At 41.9% G+C, this 21,470-nt stretch overlaps 3 protein-coding genes across 5 annotated transcripts; 1 reads left to right on the top strand and 2 right to left on the bottom strand.

The window, feature by feature from the left end:
• Positions 1 to 728: 728 nt before the first annotated feature.
• On the bottom strand, positions 729 to 9,592 carry ddx42 (DEAD (Asp-Glu-Ala-Asp) box helicase 42). The gene is made up of 18 exons (XM_070551412.1): positions 9,496 to 9,592; positions 5,991 to 6,209; positions 5,750 to 5,900; positions 5,582 to 5,637; positions 5,242 to 5,278; positions 4,900 to 5,052; positions 4,674 to 4,778; positions 4,450 to 4,569; positions 4,196 to 4,372; positions 3,980 to 4,108; positions 3,780 to 3,879; positions 3,650 to 3,697; positions 3,469 to 3,566; positions 3,079 to 3,355; positions 2,695 to 2,921; positions 1,966 to 2,076; positions 1,716 to 1,826; positions 729 to 1,569 (listed from the first exon to the last, which is right to left on the bottom strand). The coding sequence occupies exons 2-18, from the start codon at positions 6,200 to 6,202 to the stop codon at positions 808 to 810; spliced, it is 2,874 nt and encodes a 957-aa protein (XP_070407513.1). The 5' UTR covers positions 6,203 to 6,209; positions 9,496 to 9,592; the 3' UTR covers positions 729 to 807.
• Positions 9,568 to 17,730, top strand: strada (STE20 related adaptor alpha). Of its 3 annotated transcripts, XM_015948784.3 has the most exons (13): positions 9,568 to 9,689; positions 10,814 to 10,863; positions 11,258 to 11,315; positions 12,898 to 12,926; positions 14,145 to 14,247; positions 14,384 to 14,505; positions 14,648 to 14,756; positions 14,836 to 14,959; positions 15,279 to 15,450; positions 15,564 to 15,668; positions 16,007 to 16,260; positions 16,332 to 16,374; positions 17,360 to 17,730. In XM_015948784.3, exons 2-13 carry the CDS (start codon positions 10,852 to 10,854, stop codon positions 17,513 to 17,515), a joined length of 1,287 nt encoding a protein of 428 aa, XP_015804270.3. In that variant the 5' UTR covers positions 9,568 to 9,689; positions 10,814 to 10,851; the 3' UTR covers positions 17,516 to 17,730. The 3 variants fall into 3 exon arrangements, with proteins under 3 accessions (XP_015804270.3, XP_015804271.1, XP_015804272.1); XM_015948786.3 differs by lacking the exon at positions 12,898 to 12,926 and having other exon boundaries at positions 9,670 to 9,689; XM_015948785.3 differs by lacking the exons at positions 11,258 to 11,315; positions 12,898 to 12,926.
• A 480-nt stretch (positions 17,731 to 18,210) lies between these two features.
• Positions 18,211 to 20,413, bottom strand: rnf113a (ring finger protein 113A). Its single transcript, XM_015948789.3, has 10 exons — positions 20,254 to 20,413; positions 19,874 to 19,953; positions 19,703 to 19,801; positions 19,340 to 19,447; positions 19,140 to 19,249; positions 18,951 to 19,057; positions 18,771 to 18,860; positions 18,605 to 18,698; positions 18,429 to 18,535; positions 18,211 to 18,342 (listed from the first exon to the last, which is right to left on the bottom strand). The coding sequence occupies exons 1-10, from the start codon at positions 20,357 to 20,359 to the stop codon at positions 18,275 to 18,277; spliced, it is 969 nt and encodes a 322-aa protein (XP_015804275.1). The 5' UTR covers positions 20,360 to 20,413; the 3' UTR covers positions 18,211 to 18,274.
• Positions 20,414 to 21,470: the final 1,057 nt, after the last annotated feature.

The following is a 21,470-nucleotide window of genomic DNA, read 5'->3' as shown; positions in this document are numbered from 1 at the left end:
ATTCCTGAGTGACAGTCAAACGCCTTCTCCAAAGTCATAAAACACTCTCACAAACCCTTCAAGACCCTGCTAAAGGTATAGAGCTGGTCTACTGCTTCGAGGCCAGGGTGAAAACCACGTTGTTCCTCTAAGGTTCAACTGTCCAGCGGACCCTCCTCTCAAGAACCATTGAATAAACCTTACCAGACAGGCTTACATAAGCAGTGAAAAAAGTTATCAAAGCAGTCTCTTTGATCAAAACTTTTATTTGTTGTGTTGTTGTACACCTGAAATATCTCTTCAACATAAGTTTCTTCTTGAAAAACACCTCACAGACTACATGCCATGGAAAGGCACTTCACTAACTTGAAAACGATTCACAAGAGCTGTACATAGTTTAGACACGGACATCAAAGTTCTGCAAATAAACAAAATGCAAACTCACTTAAATCCAAAGGAAAAGATAAAGCATGAGCTCGGCAAGCACAAGGCCATGTTAGACGCTCAGTGAGAAAAACACATTTTTTTGTAGTTTTGCTGAAATTATCATTCAGTTTCACTTGACTTACAGTAACATCGGGCTTGATAGAATATGTACACTGGCTGTTTTAAGAGTTGCCTACCCTGAACAAACTTTGAGGTCTGCTCACATGAACTTCATCATCACCAGTCCAGTTTTTGTTCATTCTGCATAAATAAAACCTCCTACAGGTCTGTGCTACGTTTAGCCTCTGATGTGTTCGATCTGCCTAAAACAGACGAGCTTGTTATGGAGCAGGAGTGAGATGGCTGCACGTATGATTCAATGGGAAGTTTGTTTATTTAGCTTTAGTTATCCCACCGACTCTTTCTACGTTTTGGTGGGTCGGGAACTGCAAAGCTGTCGTCTCCTCTGTCCCTCCCTTCTCCGCTCCCCCTGTCTCCCCCATCCCTATCACTCCTTCTGTCATCTCTGTCCCTCCCTTCTCCGCTCCCCCTGTCTCCCCCATCCCTATCACTCCTCCTGTCATCTCTGTCCCTCCCTTCTCCGCTCCCCCGGTCTCCCCCATCCCTATCACTCCTCCTGTCCTCTCTGTCCCTCCCTTCTCCGCTCCCCCTGTCTCCCCCATCCCTATCACTCCTCCGGTCTTCTCTGTCCCTCCTGTCACCGTTGCGGCTGTCGCTGTGGCGACTGCTATGGCGATCCCGGTCCCCGTGGCGGTCACGATCTCTGTCTCCATGACGATCCCGGTCTCTGTGATAATCATCCCCACTGTGCCGATCACTCCTGTCACCGTGGCGATGGTGACCGTCTCCATGACGTCCCTCTCCATGTCTGTCTCGTGAGCTTTCTCTGTGTGAGGGAGTTGCAGGTGATGGGCTGCTTTGCTGTAAACTGGTCGGACTGGTGGGCACTGAGCTCAGGGAGCCTGCACTGGTGAAGCCGGGCATTGAAAAAGCGCCAATATTGTGCCGCTCTGAGCCATTGGCAGACTCTGTTGGCACAGAGTTGAGGCTGCCGGCACTCGTCCAGCCGGAGGAGCTGTTAGATTTGGTGCTGAGCTTCGGAGGGCCGCTGGTTGCAGCCACAAAGTGGCTTTTATATTGAGCCTAAAGGAAAAAGATAATTAGCCTTCAGGGAGGTAAAACATCTCCAAAGAATCAACTTTTATATTGAACTATAGGATTTTGACACATCTGTAGAGGTGAAAAGACTGTTATCAATCGCTGTATTGCCCGTGTTATTTAGTCAGTACCTGGAAGGCTTGCTTCAATGCAGACATGCGATCCCCCATTGCCCCAGTTGTTGGCTTACTGTAACCTTCAAAGCTACTACAGGAAGACAACAAGCTGCTACTGCTGCGCTCCTGCAAAGACAGTCATTACCATCAGTATGAACTGTTATAATCTGAATTCAGACAGCAATGTGTGACAGTTTGCACATGTTATGTTTTACAAACATTAGTTATGAAAAGCAGGTTTATGTTCTATTAAATAGTAACTTACAGAGCTTTCAGCCCCCAGCCCCGGTCTCTCCTTGTAACCGAGACCCCCTCCACCAATGTTCAGCTTCTTCCCTTTGCCACCCTTAAATCGTGACTTTCTGAACCAGGGATTCTAGGAGGGAAAATAAATGATAATTATAGATAATAAACGACAGACAGACAGACAGACAGACAGACAGATAGATAGATAGATAGATAGATAGACAGACAGACACAGAGACAGACAGACACAGAGACAGACAGATAGATGATAGATAGATAGATGACAGACAGACAGACAGACAGACAGACAGACAGACAGATAGATAGACAGACAGACAGACAGACAGACAGACAGACAGACAGACAGATAGATAAACAGACAGACAGACAGACAGATGATAGATGATAGATAGATAGATAGATAGATAGATAGATAGATAGATAGATAGATAGACAGACAGACAGACAGACAGATGATAGATAGATAGATAGATAGATAGATAGATAGACAGACAGACAGACAGACAGATGATAGATGATAGATAGATAGATAGATAGATAGATAGATAGATAGATAGACAGAAAGACAGACAGACAGACAGACAGACAGACATATGATAGATAGACAGACAGAGACAGACAGATAGATGACAGATAGATAGATAGATGGATAGATAGAAAGATAGATAGATAGATTGATAGCATCTCTTTAGTCCAGTCACTATTTAGTTTAAAGTATCTTTCTCACCTGCATGGCTAAATCCATCAGCTCTCTAGAAACAGCCTGATTGGCTCCCTCGAGATTCCGCACCAGATCTCCAGCAAACGAGGTGTCTTTGTTGGTGAGGAGTGTGTAGGCCACACCTTTCTCCCCAGCACGACCAGTTCGACCTATCCTGTGAGTGTGTGTGTCGATGTCACGTGCCACATCATAGTTCACAACAGTGCGGATGGATGGGATGTCCAGACCACGGGCTGGGGAGGAAGTGGATAGAGAGGAGTAAACAACACATGTTTACCAAACTTTTAAATTTGATGCAGTTTCTCAGAATTTTAAACAAAAAGTGCAAAAAGGTTAACAAAATGGAAGTAAAATGGCTTCTGCATCTCCATCGCCAACTCTTAAACGCACCGGCTACGTCAGTTGCAACCAGAACGGGCAAGTTCTTCTTCTTGAAGTCGCTGATGACCTTGTTCCTCTCACTCTGGTCCATGTCTCCATGCAGGAGGCCGAGGCTGTAGCCTTCCTGCTGAAGGTTAGTAGCCAGCTCCTCACTGTTAGCCTTCTTGGTGACAAAAATAAGGACAGATCCAGTGGAGGTGAACTCAACCAGCCGGCGGGTCAACCAAGACCATTTATCCATCCCGCTGGGCAGCATCTCCACCACCTGAGTCACATCCTCGTTAGCCTGTGTGGAAAGGAAGGAAATGCTCAGTTTTAAGGGACAATTAAAAATTGTTTGCCCAGTTTGTTTTCCATTCTCTGACAGATATCTGTAAATCTCAGCACATAAACTGTCACCTCTCCGATGTCACCTTGGACCACACGGATAGGATCTATCAGGATGTCTCTTGCCAACCTTTCAATCTTCTTTCGAAAAGTAGCACTAAACAAAAGAGCTGTGAAGGAAAACATATGAATAAATATCAAAATGCTTTGATGACATTAATAAAAATAAACAGACTGCAGTGAAATCTCTTACTTTGTCTGTCTGGGCGGACATGGCTGGCTATAGATCTGACTTGATATTCTAAAAGGAAAAGAAAATGTTTCATTAAGACACCATGAAGAAGAAATCATGTATAATAAAGTCACCGAGACCGACGGCTCACCAAAGCCCATATCAAACATGCGATCAGCCTCATCAAACACCAGGTAGGTTACTCTCTGCAAGGATGTAGCCTTCTTCTTAACATGGTCAATCAGGCGTCCCTGGGTAATAAGAATCAGAAAGAGGGGATTTTTTTACTTTCTGCTACAAAATACAAAGGATTTTGTTTAAAATGATAAAAGAAAAGCTGGTGTTACTTACTGGTGTGCACACAACAATTTCTGCTCCATCCTGCAAAGCCTTGGCCTGTTCCCACATACTGCCTCCTCCATAGACGGCCACAGAACGCAATGAGTAGGCTTTCCCAAAACGCTTACATTCTGCATGAATCTAGTAGTGAAAAATGAAAGATTCAATACAGAAAAAAAATTCCTCAACACGGTTGAATAATAGAGCCACAAATCTGAAGTTCCTTACCTGCTGACAGAGCTCTCTAGTGGGACACACAATGACTGCTATAGGCCCCTCTCCAGGTTCCAGCTCCTTCTGGTCCATGATGTGAACCAGCATGGGCCAGATGAAAGCAGCGGTTTTCCCGCTGCCCGTTTTGGCAATGCCAATCATGTCACGTCCAGACAGAGCAATAGGAACACCCTAATCAGAACAAGATTCGGGTTTATCAAACTTTACTTTCAACCACAAAGAAGTCTCGGTACGATCTGAAACTGTACCTGACACTGAATCGGCGTAGGCTGAGTATATTCAGACTTTCTAATTTGGTGCATCAGCTGCTCATCAAAGCCAAAGTGGGCGAAACTGGTGCAAGGTTTCGGAGGGGCGGCGCCGGATACCTGAAAGAAAAAAACAAACAAACCCACATTAGTCCAGACTGCATTTACTTTGTTTTCTAATTAGTTTAATTTATAAACAAGCATGAAAATAACAACCGACTTACTCTCAAGTTGAGTTTGTGCCGCAAGTCCAACACCTGAGTCCCAGTGAGGCAACCGAGCTCCTCGTGCTCGTTGTAAAAGTTTTTCTCAAATGGTGGATAGTCAATCTATGAAACAAAAGACCAGAGAACAGGTTTAAAAACCACAACTAAACTGTTTACTTTACACAGAATCAAAACACAAAGGGCTGTTTGGTTATCTGCTCTTGACTGCTGTTGTCAGCTTTACCTCAGAGTGGTCAATAGGAGGAAGTGGCATGATGATTTTCTTGGTCGCAGAAGGAATTGGATTTCCATCGCTATCATAGTCAATAATGTCTTCTTCTTCTTCTTGGGTGAGCCCAGCGGTGGGATTCTCTGCCATGTAGCGGAAGTAGGCTTCCTGTGGAGGATACAACATTTGAAGTTAGATGACAAATAGATACGCATTCATCGCAATTTTCCTCATTTGATGACGGATTAAAAAAAATCGTCCAACCACAAAAATAGTCCTAAATGCAACCGAGAGATGATGCTTTGTAAGATCAGAGGGAAAACGACTCTGATTAATAACTGTGGAGGGCTCACTCACTTGTTCATCTTCTTCTTCAATGTCATCACGAACACCCCTGGAAAAACAAGCGGAGAAAAAAAAAACTTCCCTGCAACTCGTTCGTACACCAAACACAACCAACAACCCAAAAACAACTTTAGGGCGCTAAATCTGCTTACCAGCTTATAATAACTCAGGTGCATGGCTCTTTTGTGACAGCAGAGGGAGCAACTCTAAAGGCTGCTCATGCTAAGCTAATGAAACTCCAACTAAGACTAAATTAGCTCACATTAGTGCGATTCGTAAAAAAATATGCGTGTAATGGTTGGGCTTTTGAACAGATTATTGGAGACCAAAATAAACAAATTAAGAGTCTTACTTGGACAACTTTTTCTCCTTTTCCTCGAGTTTCCTCATGTCTTTGGCTGCTTGGTCCTAAGCAAAAAAGAAAGATCTGTTAAAGATACATTGCTGTAAGCTTCTGTGTAACACCTGCTTTAATTTTATTCGTAGTGCACAAATGGAACAGCGGCTACAATTTTCGCACCTCAACTTCTGCCATGAAGGCATCCAAGGGGTCATCTTCGCTATCAGAGCCACCACCTGACTTCATCTGCTGCCGTGTGGGGGAGTTCTCAGCTGGAATGTACGGAAGATCCACGTTGCTGCTGGACTCCTCTTCATCGTCTTCAAAATACCTGGTCAAACATGAAAAATACAAATTTCATTACTACATTAAACAGGTCCAGAGATAACTGACACATTTATCACCGACAGTTGGCACTCACGCATTTTCCTCATCAAAATTAGCTCTTTTTGTCCCTATTTTATAGAATGATGGGAGCTGCTGGTTGTTCCCGTATCCTCCACTTGATCCTGGAGCTCCAAATGTTGTGTGAGTCTTCTGAGGAAGTTGAGGTTCCTCTTTCTTCCCTGCAAGGGAAAAACCTCCAAACCCAAACCCTCGCTTGACACCTGGGCCACCCTTGTTCCAGTTCATGGCTGAGCTGTGGGGGAAAAGACAAACGTAAATGTCCCTTCACTTACAAAACCCTTCTGAATTCATACATGAATAATGTTAAAATTGTCAACTTTGGTCAACAGTAATAAAAACAAGGAGCAGATGGAGAGGGTCTGCAACCTGCAGCTCTGGGGCCTCATATCGTTTAGTTCAGTGGTTCCCAAACTTATTTAGCCGCGCACCCCCTTCTATGTCCCGACCATGTCGACACCCCCCAGCCCCACATCAGGGCATCTCTCTCTCTCTCTCTCTCTCTCTCTCTCTCTCTCTCTCTCTCTCTCTCTCTCTCTCTCTCTCTCTCTCTCTCTCTCTCTCTCTCTCTCTCTCTCTCTCTCTCTCTCTCTCTCTCTCTCTCTCTCTCTCTCTCTCTCTCTCTCTCTCTCTCTCTCTCTCTCTCTCTCTCTCTCTCTCTCTCTCTCTCTCTCTCTCTCTCTCTCTCTCTCTCTCTCTCTCTCTCTCTCTCTCTCTCTCTCTCTCTCTCTCTCTCTCTCTCTCTCTCTCTCTCTCTCTCTCTCTCTCTCTCTCTCTCTCTCTCTCTCTCTCTCTCTCTCTCTCTCTCTCTCTCTCTCTCTCTCTCTATCAGATGTCAAGCTAAGCTGACAGGGTTAAAAAAAAATTCCCCATCACTTTCATTTTTTAAATAGTAATTAATAAACATTCGATACCATTACAATTTCCTTTGATTTCATTTTAAATAAATATTTAGAGTGCCCAGGTAGCACATAAACAATGCAATTTAACGGTTTTCTTAAAGTAGGAACGTTTAACCTGTGCGGCCAGAGCGCTCTCCTTCCTTCTGCTCTGCATAAACCTGAGCTGATCACCTACTTATGCGTAATCAAATGTCTATAGGGGACAAGATATAGCCATGATGTTCACTTTTACCTCAGACCGACTTATTGCTGTTTTATGGTGTGGCTGAATCTGCGATCCGCTGTCATGCTGACTGGAATAACAAATGCTGCAGTAAAAGGACTTGTGGTCAGGTTCATGAGGAGTCACTGGCTGGAGCGGACCCGACTCATCCCAGAAGCTAATATCTTAATTTGACCTTGAATGAAAAATAACCTCTTAAAAGTTTTTATCACGGTGGAGGCAGCGTTCATTTCTGCCTTCAGTCTGACGGCGCGCCGGAGTTAAAGCAGCGTGCGCGCTTATTGAATCTGTGTGTGTGTGCGCGCGCGGCACAGCCGCTCAAGTCACCGCGCCTCGTTATTGGCGCTATAAACCAATGTTGTAAAATTACTTCTGCCCAGCCCAGATGTGCTCACATGTGCACCCGTGAGCCGTGGTTCCGCTGGAACGCGTCTGACTTCTGACAGACGCACTCTGAACTTCAGATCTTCAGCGCGCTGTCAATAGCCTGAATGGGAATCATTTCCACAATGTTCTGTGTGTGAGGTTTACAATGTCAGAACACCTGCATGAGACAGGTGTTAATTACAATCTGCCAGAATGACTCGCCACCTTCAGATTTCTCCAACACCGTTAAAAATGATCAAATACGGAACATATCGGCGTGCGCAGGCCAGAGTGCTGAAGCTCGACGCATTCTTATTATGAAGCTAGGGCACATGCGGAGGACACACGCGCGCGCGACGGAACATATCGGCGTGTGCAGGCCAGAGTGCTGAAGCTCGGCGCATTGTTATTATGAAGCTAGGGCACATGTGAAGGACACGCGCGCGCAAAAATATACTTGTTTTCAATGACATTTATTGGGCCCACTTACTTTTTCTTCGGCCCACCCACAAATGAATTTCTACGCTAATGGTGACACATGACAGACTTCTCTGAGCTCCGCAGCCATTACACTTTTCACCTCGCGCACCCCCTAGCGGCAGCTCGCGCACCCCCGGGGGTGCGCGCACCACACTTTGGGAATCCCTGGTTTAGTTCATCTGCCCCTCGGAGGAGACTTCTGGTATCTTTGACCAAGAATCACTTCAAGCTGATGGTTTTATTTAAACCAAAATCGTAGTTTAAGCCAGAGGCTGACTAATATGGTTTTTAAGGCCGATACCGATTTGTAAAGAATTTTGTTGTAGATGGCCGATATCTGAAGCAGATTATTAAGGCCTATATATATAGGCCTAATATATATATATATATATATATATTATATATAATATATGTGTATGTGTATATATATAATATCATATATATATATATATATATATATATATATATATATATACATATATATATATATGTTTTAGCAGCACATTGATTGTGAAAGACAACTGAATAGTCAATGTGTGCAATATTAATTAATAGCCAATAAATCTCTCAATATATATTTCATTTGAAATATTTTAAAAAACCTAAAAAAACTGTGTTGGGGTTCGTTGGGTCCTTTCTTTAGTCTAGAAGTGGCGGCAGTTGGCCACACAGACGGCCTTAATAAGGCCACAGGTGGCCGTCTTAATTTCTAGAAAAAACTTGAATTTTTATCAAATGCTGGAAGTATAGCATGTAATCTGTATAACATTTATGTTTACAAGACAGGGAATCAAACAGATTTGTTTTGAGCATATGTTCGCATGTAAATCACCATGGGTGCAAGGGTGCAAAAAATATTGAAACTCACCTAAAATGTGCTTAATTTTGATTTTGGCTTGATCGCCGCTTAGCAGTGCAAAAAGTGTAAAGCTTTGAACAAAATCTAGTCATCTAAAAACATTTTTTGGCCAATCACGTTTATATATATATAAAGTAAAAATGACACATAGTAACTTAGTAGAATTAAAGACTAAACGTTAACGATTGGGTTTTAGTGGTTGTTTAGTAAGTCAGATAAAGACTACACAAACCGTGGCTCTAATTCACTCTGCCAGTAAATCAATAACATTCAGATTCATAAACAACAACTGGCACCAATTTAATATTTAAAAGAGAGTTTCATGTAAAATAACGTATTTTCACCACTCGTTCAACCGGGAAAACGAATCGAAACGACTCGTCGTTTGTAATACCATTACATATTAAAGTCCAAAGATGACAAAACGTTGTGTTAATTTCCTTTCTGACAGAAAACCAGCGCGAATAAATAACTTTCGGGATCTACTAAATCTGCTTAACACGAACAGAATGTTAGCATTAGCTGAAGGCCGCGCTAAGGCCGAGGTGTATGTGCGTAGAAACACTCGATGTTGACGCAAGTCTCTCATTCTTCTGGTACGTCTGTAAAAAGTGGCTGTATAGTGTAACAATGTTTAACAACAAAAGATAAGAATTTTTATGAAAACAGCCATTAGTGTACATTTGTTTACCTTCTTTTGAATGTAGTAAATAAAGCTCCTGTGGCGCTAGCATACGCAGTGGTGAATGCGTCATCAACACGCGCGGACGCTCCGTGGGCGTGTCGTCGTCCGTGCGCGACAGAGAACGTTGAGTTGAAGAGAATGGCTCGATAAATAAGGTTTCATAAATTTTGTATTAGATCGTTGTTTTTCACATGAAATAGGTAAGTATTTATACTGTTTAAACAACGCTGTATATGTTTGTTGAAATACGCGCCGACAGCTGCAGCAGCTGACGGTGGTTTGTTGTTGCTAGCCAGTTCCACGGCGAGCTAAAACTGACTCAACAATACCTGTAATGGTTTTGTGTTTTAATGGTGAGCTTTTATAAGAAGCATTTGCTTAAATATAGGGAATTATTCCAGATATCTGTGCTGCTGTTTAACGTATTGCAAGACATAGAATGGAAATGGGTTTATGCTGACAATTGTTGAATTTTTGTCCTAAATAATAATAATAAATTACAAATTGTTGGAATAATCTTTCTGTCAAAGTGCGTAACGATTTCATCCTCATTAAGAGGTGTAAAGTAGGGGTTCACTGATTTATCGGCCCTGATCTTGGGTATTTTTCAAGATTGTTTATCGGCCAAAAACTGCAATTGGCGCACCCCTAGTTAGTGTTAAAGCAAATAATTCCTATTTTTTGGGACGATTGTGTCAAAACAGGTACAAAAGTTTTGTATTTAAAATTATAAAAATGAAAGTCTAAAGGAACAAATGTGATTTTGTAGTTCAAACAGTAATGTTAAATATGTTCATTAATATTTGATATAAAAATAATGATTTTCTCAATAAAAGGAAATTGAAACTTTGACGTAATCTGCTTAAAGTTAAGACAACATTGGTATCGGTATTGCAAGTCAGGTTTTTCCTCAAGATCGGCCAAAAACTGCAATCAGTGCACCCCTAGTGTAAAGTATTCATCCACTGTGTTTTTATTAAGTTTTCTGTAAACTTAAAATACTGACTCAGCAGTTCAGGTAAACAGATCACTCTTTATGTTACAGAAACAACTAAAATCTATCAGGGATATTAAAACAGGTCAAACTAGCTTCATCCTGTTCAGAGAAAACCCATGATAAATGACGAATTCAGCTTGGATGTTCTCAGGAGCCCTAAATATAAAAAATACAGCATTTTGATCGTACACAAGTCTGAAAACATTTTTATTGGACAAAACTAAATGCAGAAATACATATTAATGATAGTGAAACAGAAATCTGTAGTTAAATGTGGAAAAAAGCAGAAAAAGATCCTCGTCATAGATTTTTCTTTTATTTTTACAGATTTTTCAGCATCGCATGTAACAAACTCAAGTGGATCGATGTCTTTTCTTGTAAGTGTTTGCTGAGTCATTCCACACACACCGGCCCACAGGGCTGCTAGCCCAGAACACGATTAACTTTCATCAACTTTATGGAATTGTTACCAAAGATTTCCAGTAAATTTAATCAGTTCCCGAAGAAAGATTTTATTTACACAATGTTATTTAATGTTAAAGTTTATACAATACAAACATATTTTTATTTGTTTTAATTATATTTTTGTGGCTTTTTTCCTATATAAGAAGATACAAGAATCTTGCTCATCTGTAAATTAAGTTCTCATCATTAACACCTGCAGTCACCAACAAGAAATACTTTCTCTTTGTGTTGCTCTAAAATATTTTCTTACTCTTGCTTGCATTTCTCTCTTTTTCATGCTTGTTATTAACCCTCTGTGTCTGTCAGCGTTGGGTATCTGAGAAATTGAGTGTGGAGAGCCTGCGGGATTTGGAGTTATTTGGAGGTGAGGTTCAAGTTTTTAACGGGGTGTTTTAGCATGCTCAGTTACTTCCGGCAATAGCTTTTATTTCCCTTGAGGAGACAAAAAAACAAACAATCCAGTTGGTGTGCGCTATCCTTTGAGTGCTCGCTGTGCTCTGCTTTCAGATGCCATCATAAATGTATCGCTCATCATTCTTGTCTAACCTGTCTTGGTCTGCATCGTGCCATTATTTCTGTTCGTCTCAATGTTCGATCAGAGAATTTTAAACAAAAATCACCTGCTAATTAAAATCTTGTGCATGCTTGTTTAGGAGAGAAGGTAAGGAAAACATTAAAGGAATATATAGAATTATTAGAAGGTTGCTCTCATTTTACAGGTGAAGTTTAGTTTGAATTAAATTTAATAATTTTATATTCAGAATTGTTGTTCTCTTTCTTCGGATGTTCAAATCTCTGCCATTGGTGCAGTCACAGAATATTTTTAGAGACTAAAAGTACATTTTTAAAGAACCAGAAGCGCATTTTTTTTAAAAACAGCGATCTAAAAACCATATTTCACCCGGTGTCTTTAAGTCTACCTGTTGAGCTTATTTGATAATTATTATGATTTGCTAAGTTAAGGTACACAGATGGCTAATTTATGATATCTAAGTCCAGAGGAAACTGTTTCCTGGTTAATGCGTGTTGTTGTTTCTTCACTGAGAAACAATTTTTACTTATTATTTTTTTAAAAGATCGGCCACTGAGATTTTCATGCAGGCTGAACATGAAAATAGTCTCCTACACCTAACTCCTGCTTTAGCTTCTGATAGAAAATCGATGGTGAAACTCCAGGATTAGAAAATCCTGACAGATCTACGTCACGCTGTCACTTAACACTCATGGACTCACCCATCTCGACTCACGACGAGGAAGGCTGTTGTTGGTTTAGCGTCCAGGAGAGAGCAGAGAATGCCTCGGCCACCACACAGCAGAACTCCGCCAGGCTTGTGTTTTTAGTACAGATAAAACATCAACACTGGTAAGCAAACAGTCTGTGGTAGAGCTGCGTTGCTGTTAGCCAATCAGAGGCGAGACGTCCAAATAACTGGAAATAAGACTCCAAAATCCTGTTTTCTGAAGTTACTTTTGGTGATATTATTTAGGTAAACAGTGTTATTATTATTATTATTATTATTACTTTACAGAAGGCTTTCAGTATTGTGCAAACTTTAGTTTTCTCATTTTTTTGTTATTCCATTTGTAAAATTCCCTGGTTTTCATCTTTGTTATGTTTGCAGGCCGTTGGTAACTCGTGCACGTTTGTGCAGCTTCGGTTTTGGCTGTGCTCACTTTCTGTTGCCTGGCTCTTTAAAGGACTTGCGGAGTAGCTGCTATAAATCAGACTTTCTACAGACTGGTGTCCTTAATGGTAACATGACCCTGCTGCTCTGTGTGTGGCCACATGAACAACAAAGCTGCTTGTCGTGACAAATGCCACAACGCTAACCCTGACATCCAGAGACAGAGCCTACCAGCTCTAAAAGCCCCTCTCAACGCAGACCCTTCTCTTGTTGTCGTTGTTTACGTGTTTTTGTGTCATTGACTTGGTTTTTCTGCCCCAGAGCAAGCTCAGGGACTCTCACACAGGAAAGTAAGTGTGGTACTCCTGTCACTGCATCGTCATCCTCACGTGCCTTTTGTGTCTGTGCATGCATGCACTTATACCGTATGTATGTGCACACTAGGATTTCTATATGGAGAAATCTACAGCCCTCCCAAGGCTTTGCACATGTATGTATGCATGAGTGCCCAGCACATGACACATGCTGCTGCACATGCTTGTATAGCTGGGCCTTTTGGTCACTCACGGTAGCGCCTGCTGCTTATTCAAGTTGTTATTCCTCACAGAGAAAATAAAACTAATTTGTCATGTGAGTTAAACGTGTTGCTAACACATGCTGTGCTCCATGCAGCCGCTCCGTTTGGGGTTTGGATGTTTTTTGGAGCTCCACTGAAAGTTTCGACCCTTTTGGTGTCGATGAAATGTTCTGTATTTGCTGTGTTTTTCTGTGTAATGACTGGCAAGCAGACAGCGTTCCTGCAGCCTGTAGATCAGTGGAGTTCGTGGTGGAAGGCCCTGGTGATTCAGATACTCTCGAATCAGCGGCTGTCTCGGCATGCTTGGCCTCTCTGCTGTGACGGTTATAATGTTAACTTTGAGTGGGGGGGGTGCATAAAGCCAAAATATCTAAATGAACATTCACTGGAATCATCAGCACGTGGAACAAGCTTTGGTTTTACCCGCAAAGGTGAAGTTGGCTCTTTTCATGCTGTAGGCTTCTTCTCATTTTGGTCGCCTTGGAAACAACTCAAGCAATCATTCATTTGCCTTCATTTGCCCCCACAGCTCGCCGCTGCGGTTGGTTAATTTCCATCACTTTAGTGATAACGTGATGGAATTCAGGAGTCCTCACTGCCAACAGTTTTACCGTTTCCTGTCACATTTTTTAGGATGAGTAAAATCATTTGTCGTTGACGAGTTGAGCACAAGCTTCACGTTTCTTTTTAATAAAACATTAGTTTGTTTTTTTTTTTAATAGAAAAATCACAATTTTCTCTGTGTTTCACTAATGTTGTGCCTTTCTGAGGCTCTGGGCTACTCTTCACTGTTTAGCAGGACTTTTAACCTGATCACTGAATCGTTTTGGACCAGCAGTTAGTTTTCCTGATATTTATCATTTCACAGATGATTTGGGTTTCATTAACGCTGTGGTATTACGTCAGGCTGCTGTTTTAGTGACTGACCCAGGAAGCCCTTTTTTGAGAGCGTCGGGACATCATTTGGCTATTTCTTCCTCTCCTCCTCCAGGCTCATGAGGACAGTCAGGAGAGTCTGACCTCTCTGCCTCATCCAGACAGCATGGGCAGCTTCCTCCCTGACAGCAGCTCCTATGAGCTCCTCACAGTTATTGGTAATTGCACACTGAGGCACGAGCAACACGTTTTTACTTTCCTTTAAAAAGCAGCCGGATCTGTGCCACCAACAATTCACTATGAACTTTATCATTTAGAATTTAAACCTAAACAAAGTCAGTGTGTGTTTTGAAGGGAAGGGCTTGGACGATTTGATGACGGTGAATATGGCTCGATACAAACCCACCGGGGAACACGTGGCCATTCGGCGGATCGACTTGGAGTCGTGCACTAATGACATGGTGACCTATCTGCAGGTCTGCATCATTACTGGATCCTATGGGTCTCTTCCTCTGCTTTCCTGGGAACTCCTTCTCTTCTGTCTGTATTGCACAACTTCTTCTGACTTCTGTCGGGTTACCGTTTTCTAAGATGCATTTCTCTCTTTTTTCCCACTAGGGGGAACTCCACGTGTCAAAGTTGTTCCATCACTCTAGCATTCTACCATACAAGAGCGTCTTCATAGCTGAAAATGAGCTGTGGGTGATCACACCATTCATGGCGTACGGTAAGGAAACGGCTGGGATGTAACGGAAGCATCTTGTGTGAATGGAGGGTGACTTGTGTGATTATGTTTCACCTCACAGGATCGGCTAGAGACCTTATCTGCACACATTTTACAGACGGTATGAGTGAACTGACCATTGCATACATCCTGCTAGGGATGCTCAAAGCGCTGGAGTACATCCACCACATGGGATACGTCCACCGGTGAGTTTTCTCAGCTCAGAGGAGGCAGGTCTTTCTGTGTTGGTCGTGGCTAGTAAAGTGTTAAAAACTACAAGAGAGGAACATGAAATGAGAGATTCAGAAATTATCTTTGAGATTTTGGACAATAAAGCAGTTTAAAAAACCACATTTACTTATAATCCTCTTAACTTAATCATTAATAAACAACAAGTCATTACCAGCATCAAATACATTTTTTTTTTGGTATTTTTAATGTGTTTTATTATTATTTTTTTAACCATTGATAGAAAGCTGAATGTCATTGTACTGTTTTCATCTGGAAACCGTCTTGTTCATGCAGGAGTGTGAAGGCCAGCCACGTTTTGATATCTGCAGACGGACAGGTCTGCATGTCTGGTCTGCGGAGCATTTTCAGTCTGATCCGAAATGGCCAGAGGGCAAAAGTAGTCCACGACTTCCCCCAGTACAGCGTAAAGGTGCTGCCATGGCTGAGCCCTGAAGTGCTGCAGCAGGTAGTTTACTAGTTGTGTCTTTGTTTTGGAGAGGTTCAGAAACGGCTCATCTGAAGGGTTATGCTTTCATAAGTGGAAAGGAGTAATTGTAGTAGTCCATATGTTTTTTTCAGAATCTGCAGGGCTACGACTCTCGGTCAGACATCTACAGTCTTGGTATCACAGCTTGTGAACTGGCCAATGGGCACGTGCCGTTTAAAGACATGCCAGCGACACAGGTGAGCAGAGGTTGTGCTGTTCATTAAAGTTAAAGTTCCATTAATTCATCATCACGCTGGTGAAATTCATCTCCGCATCTGACCCATCCCCGTGGGGAGCGGTGAGCTACAGCAGTGGCTGTGCTCAGGAACTATTTGGTGGTTTAACCCCCCCAATCCAACCCCTTTAAGCTGAGTGTCAAGCAGGGAGGCTTTGGGTCCCACTTTTTAAAGTCTGGTATGACCCGACCGGGATTCGAACCCCAAACTCCCAGTCCCAGGACGGACACTCAACCATGAGGCCACTGAGAAGGTCGTGTTTCATATCGAATCTGATCAGTTTGACTTCTTTCTCACAGATGCTCCTGGAGAAGCTAAATGGGACCGTTCCATGTTTGCTGGACACCACTACCATTCCACCAGAAGAGCTGTCCCTGAAGCCGTCCCGCTCCGGCGCCGACTCTGGGATCTGCGAGGGTCCGAGAACCGGTGGAGTCCGGCACTCAAACGGAGACCCTTCCTCGTCGTCGGGGGGTCACCCCTATAACCGAACGTTTTCTCCACACTTTCACAACTTTGTTGAACTGTGTCTGCAGCGAGATCCTGTGAACAGGTGGGGAAACGTGATTAAATAGTATCAGACATGATTACATGAAACATTTGTTCATGTTGTTTTCTCTACAGACCATCTGCTGCTACGCTCATCAGTCATCCTTTCATCAAACAGGTAACATCAGGATATTTTCCGTTTAATGAACAATTTTACTTTATTAGCTTAACAAATCTGACACTTTTCTTTTGCTTTAAATTTTTTTAAAGAGAGACTTCGCTGAGAAATTGTTCTTTTACTTAATTATGAAGAATGATCTGTTTCATATGCAGGCCGAATGTGAAAATAGTCCTCTGCCTCCATTTTCTGCTTTTGCCGCTGATAGAAAATAGACGGAGAAATGATCACATTAGAAAAGCCAATCAGATCTACAATGAGAAGAAAACAGATGGAGCACTCAGGGAAAAAAAATGTCTGACCCGAGTGCTCTAGCTCTTTTCTTTCTTTTCCACAGCTGTCGAGCACCGAAGTACAGTTGGATGAAGCGTAGAGTGCTCGTTATAGCCAGTCAAATCTACGTCACACTGACTCACTCATATTGGCTCGTAACCGGGAAGGCCGTTGTTGATTTCGCACCCAGGAGAGAGCAGAGCATGCCTCAGCTAGTAGAAGCTAACAGCATTAGCAATTCCACAACATAGCAGAACTCCTTCAGGCTCGTGTTATTTGTGGAGATAAAATGTTGCAGGATGTCATTGTTAGTTATGTTGCTGTTAGCCAATCAGAGGCGAGATGTTTGCATACCAGGAAGTAAAACTCCAAATCCTGCCGTGTTTTGCCCCCCCACTCCTCTGGCTAACCTGTAGTTCCTGAAACAAGAGCACCAGAGCTTTTACACCCCAGAGGTCAACTCGCAAGGCATTCATTTTTACTAGAGACCACTGCAGGTGTGTAAGAAAAGTGAGTGAACTTGGTCTTAACCAGTTCAAAGCAAAGTTCAGAAAATAAATCTTGTAACTTTTTTGTGTTTTCGGCAGCAGAGTAAATCCGATCTGGACATGAAAATATTCCTCATGATCACATTTCAAGTTCAAACATTGAATATGGACAACAGGGCTAAAATATAAGCTGCAAGTCTGACTGACAATGTTTGACTTTTTAGATCAAACGCAGACCGTCAGAGGCTCTACCCGAGCTGCTGCAACCCGTGTCGCCCATCACCTGCTTTGAGAGCACCCAGCCTCTGGACTCGGTTTCTGGACTGGCGAGTCTGGAGTCGGGTTTCAGCCAACTGGAAGTAGATGACTGGGACTTCTGAGAGTAGAGGACTTTGCGGGAAAGACGAGCTCAAGATTGTACTGAGCGACTGTGCAGAGGATGGGATTTTACGAATCTTAGTTGTTCTCAGAGGTTAAAAGTGAAGTCATCTACCCTCTTGTTGGTGACTCACTTCACTTTTGTTCTCTTTGCGGATTCTTGCTCTGCACTGGTTTATCTCACACAGGTATTTACACGGATTGTACTCTACACACACCCACGAACCAAAAGGACAACTCTTGAGTTTTCTAAAGGTAGATGTAGCCCAAACCATAAAGGTCAGGAGACGGATCAATGAAATGCTGCTACGTAATATTACCAGGAGACGCTCCACCGTTTGTGTTAACACGATTTGGTCCGTCTGCTCCAGGAGACGACCATAAGGGCACCTAGCAGTCCTCTCTGAGGACTGACAGCATTTCTTAGCTCCGGTCTGCTACAGCAGATGCATCGTCTCACGGTTCAGACTCTTTTGTTGCACAGGTTGTAATTATTAGTTTAGCATTAAGAGCGTAAAAGTTAGCCTTTTCTTCGGCTCTCTGGGTGTTACTGACGTCAGATGTAAATGTTTTCTTGGTGCTGGTTTTGTCTGCATGTATATTTGAAAGTTTGGACAAAGCAACGTGTTACAAATGTAAAACTTTTACTACAAACCCAGGCCTGCTTCAGTGTTTCAACATGATTGTACAAAAGGAACCGAGGCCATGAACTTTATTAGAAATGTACACAGACAAACACAGAGAGGGTTCTAAAGCGTGTTCTAATCTTCTTCGTCTGACGGTGGCTGGTCGGCTAAAGCGTTGCGTTTCTCCATCTTGGCAATCAGCTCTAGAATAAATGACAATAAAACATCAAGTGTGACTGTTTACTTTGGTTTCTGCTCCTCTTGGATGTTTTTGAGCAAATGCATTTACCTTTAGCGGGGTTGAAGACACCATTGGTCTGAGTGTTGCACACGTAGCAGCGCTTTGACTTGCGATAATGCTGAAGAGCACAGCTCTCACAAAAATAGTGCTTACACCTAAGGAAACAGCGATTACCAGCCGGTAATAAACAAGGACTGAAGGAGAGAAACCATCGCAGTACTTACTTTGTGATGATGGGATTTTTAAAAGATTCTCTGCAGATGAAGCACTTGAAGGGCAAGTCTTCATCATCACTGCTCACCTCATAGTTCTCGTCATCTAGATGAAAACACATCAGAAACTTAGTCTAGCCAGCAAAAGAGAAGATTTCAAGTTCGATTATTTACTCACCATTTGCTCCATATCTCCCTTCCTCCAGTTCCCTCTCAATCTGCCAGCCGTGTTTGTAGTCCGACCTGTCATGGAGGAACTTGCAGCTGTCTAATGGCAACGGATGCAATCATGATTAATAAACAAAACCTTTGACTTCACAGTAGGAACGTTTTAAGAGTTCAGATTGTTTTCACCAACCCCCAAATCCACAGAAACCCGTCTCCTTGTAGTCTTTGCAAATATCCGGTTGGTAGTCCCACCGGACTGTAGCTCTCAGGTGTTCAGGAGCTCGAATCGGTCCTTTTCTGTAGCACAGATTGAACGTAACCTTCAGCATCTATAGGTGAACAACATCTTCTGACTGCATGTGAATATCTCTTGCCTCACCTGACCATGCCTGAAGAGGCATTGCCCATGGTGGTGTCTTTAGGCTTGATGAATTTTTGGTAGTTATTGATGCCACGGTATATTTTATCATCTTCTTTACCTGTTAGCTCCTAATGAGACAGAGGAGGGAAAGCTCAAATGACGAAGGTGAGATTTTGATTATTTCTCATTTTATATTAACCAATAGCGGCATGTCCTACCTCTTGGATTTTCTGACTCCTCTCAAAAATAGCTTGAGCATCCTTGTCTCTCTCTGTGTCCAGCTGATAAGTGGCAGTTGCACCCATGTCTTCAGGCCCCTCGGGTTTCTTTTTATGAAGGCAAGGTACAGTAGAAAGTTTTAAAGTAAATAAAAACAACTGTTCAGGGCACATAGTCATGTGTACGTGGATGAGAATGGTCTGTAGATTGTAAAATAATGTTAAAATTTGCTTTTCTGGTGAAGTTTCAGCCCCTGTATGTTTTGTCTCAACAGCCAGGTTGAGCCATGATGGAAAAAAGATCAGTGTTTGACTTGTACTGTCTGGCTCTGACATTTTTGAATGAATGCAGTCTGAACTCACCGCTGATCGGGAAGACTTGTAAGCAACCGTTATCTTTTTGTCTCCCTTTTCCTCCTCGCTTTCACTAGAAGACACAGCGTCCCTCTCCACTTTTTTTGTCTGAACAAAGAATACATAGATCATTCACGTTGCTGCTTCATAACTAAGTATCTATTAGCTTGCCTGCTCTACCTTTTGAATCATGGGGTTGACTCGAGCATCCTTCTTTTCTTTTCTGACCACAGCAGTCTGTTCAGTGTCACTATCGCCATCTAAAACAAACAAACAAACACACACGCGCACACACACACACACACAATTGGTGTAAACAAACATTACAAAATCTATTACAATTAAACTAGGTTACTTCCCCTCTTTGTTTAAATGTAGCTTTCAGGTGATAAACCATAATGTTTTTGGTCCTGTTTATTATGGAGGATAATATAAACAAACTGTTTGGGTCGCGGTTTTGATCTCCCTGATGAGAAGCCGCTATCAATTCTATCCAGAGGACAGACAACGCTAGTTAGGAGAAAATTACAAGGAAATGTATCTAAATGATAGTTTACTACCTTTATCGCTGTCACTTGCTTTTCGTTTTCTTCCGGAGAATTTCTTGGTGGATTTTTTAAACAAAAACGTACAAGTAGCTGCTTTTGGTTTGTCTGGGTCCGCCATGTTTTTGTTGGTGTAAGAACAGTGGCTGCCAGAGCAGTAGCGCCCCCTGTTGTTCTGGAGGCGAAACGTGACGCGCTCCTTCTGCCAAAATGAGATTCACAACCGTCCATAAATCAAAGTCAACGCGGCTCTGGCTAGAATGGTAAACCTAAAATATTATGTTAGAACGGACGAGGGCCAATGAAAACAAAAGAAAAATACAATAAAAAAATGAACAGAAAGATAATTCTGACTTTAATCTCAGAATTTTCAGATTTAAATCATTATTCTTTGTTTTCAGTGGCCTTAATCCTCTTCCGTAGTACTTGAAATAATTTTTAAAAGGTAATTTTAGTTTTAAACAGAAAAATAATTAACGCATTTTGATTGGACACTAAATGTATAAACGATTAATAAACAAAATACACAAAAATAGCCATTAGAAATGTCGTTGATAAAAAGAAGAAACGATCTTTTACAAGACCGCTCAAGATAATAATCATGAGCAGGCGCTTCACAAGAACAACAACAACAACAACAACCATAACAACAAAAAACAAAAAAAGAAAGAAAAATAAATAAAAACGAATGACATAAATTTGTAAGAAAATTTTATGTTTAACTGCTTTTTGTCTAAATAATCTTTTGACGTAACTGATGCCAACACAATCTGTCTATAAGTGATTAAATGTATTGTTTATGTCAACTTGATAACAAGAACTCAATTAGTTTCTGGCTTTCGAGAGTAGGGTTTTTTCCAACCTCTGGCGGTCAGAGGCGGTTACTACAGTGTTCACATAAAGTTGAACAACACATAACCAATTAGCACTTCCTATAAATCCTTTCAAAATAAAAGAAATAACAAGAGGTCAGAAGGTCTGCAGTTATATAAACTACACAACCGATGAAGCTTAATAAATGTATCATAATTATCTGTGTTAAACAAGATTAAATTAACGCGCTAAAACAAAAACTATTAGCAGCATTACAAACACATCAGATCATACGCCCTCTGGTGGCCTATTGTCCCTCTGCTGTAGACTCAGAGGAACATCAAGTAATTCTTTTTGATTGTGAAATTTAACTAACAAGTTTGTAATTTCTTCTCAAACATTTCAGATATAAAACAATT

This window comes from Nothobranchius furzeri, chromosome 5 (assembly GCF_043380555.1).
Source record: "Nothobranchius furzeri strain GRZ-AD chromosome 5, NfurGRZ-RIMD1, whole genome shotgun sequence".
NCBI classification, from domain to species: Eukaryota; Metazoa; Chordata; class Actinopteri; order Cyprinodontiformes; family Nothobranchiidae; genus Nothobranchius; species Nothobranchius furzeri.
The sequence above is the reverse complement of the archived record's forward strand: the minus strand, read 5'-3'. Positions and strand labels throughout refer to the sequence as shown.

What these genes read in the sequence shown, in the direction of transcription:
- ddx42 (XM_070551412.1), bottom strand. Translation starts at nt 6,202, where the DNA reads ATGAACTGGAACAAGGGTGGCCCAGGTGTCAAGCGAGGGTTTGGGTTT. An exon ending in TTGAAGAAGAAGATGAACAA is followed by an intron (nt 5,053 to 5,241) that starts GTGAGTGAGCCC and finishes TATCCTCCACAG; the next exon opens with GAAGCCTACTTCCGCTACAT. An exon ending in GGCACAAACTCAACTTGAGA is followed by an intron (nt 4,570 to 4,673) that starts GTAAGTCGGTTG and finishes TTTTTCTTTCAG; the next exon opens with GTATCCGGCGCCGCCCCTCC.
- strada (XM_015948784.3), top strand. An exon ending in AGGGACTCTCACACAGGAAA is followed by an intron (nt 12,927 to 14,144) that starts GTAAGTGTGGTA and finishes CTCCTCCTCCAG; the next exon opens with GCTCATGAGGACAGTCAGGA. An exon ending in ACATGGTGACCTATCTGCAG is followed by an intron (nt 14,506 to 14,647) that starts GTCTGCATCATT and finishes TTTTCCCACTAG; the next exon opens with GGGGAACTCCACGTGTCAAA.
- rnf113a (XM_015948789.3), bottom strand. Translation starts at nt 20,359, where the DNA reads ATGGCGGACCCAGACAAACCAAAAGCAGCTACTTGTACGTTTTTGTTT. An exon ending in ACAAGTCTTCCCGATCAGCG is followed by an intron (nt 19,448 to 19,702) that starts GTGAGTTCAGAC and finishes CTTCATAAAAAG; the next exon opens with AAACCCGAGGGGCCTGAAGA. An exon ending in TGTCTTCAACCCCGCTAAAG is followed by an intron (nt 18,343 to 18,428) that starts GTAAATGCATTT and finishes CATTTATTCTAG; the next exon opens with AGCTGATTGCCAAGATGGAG.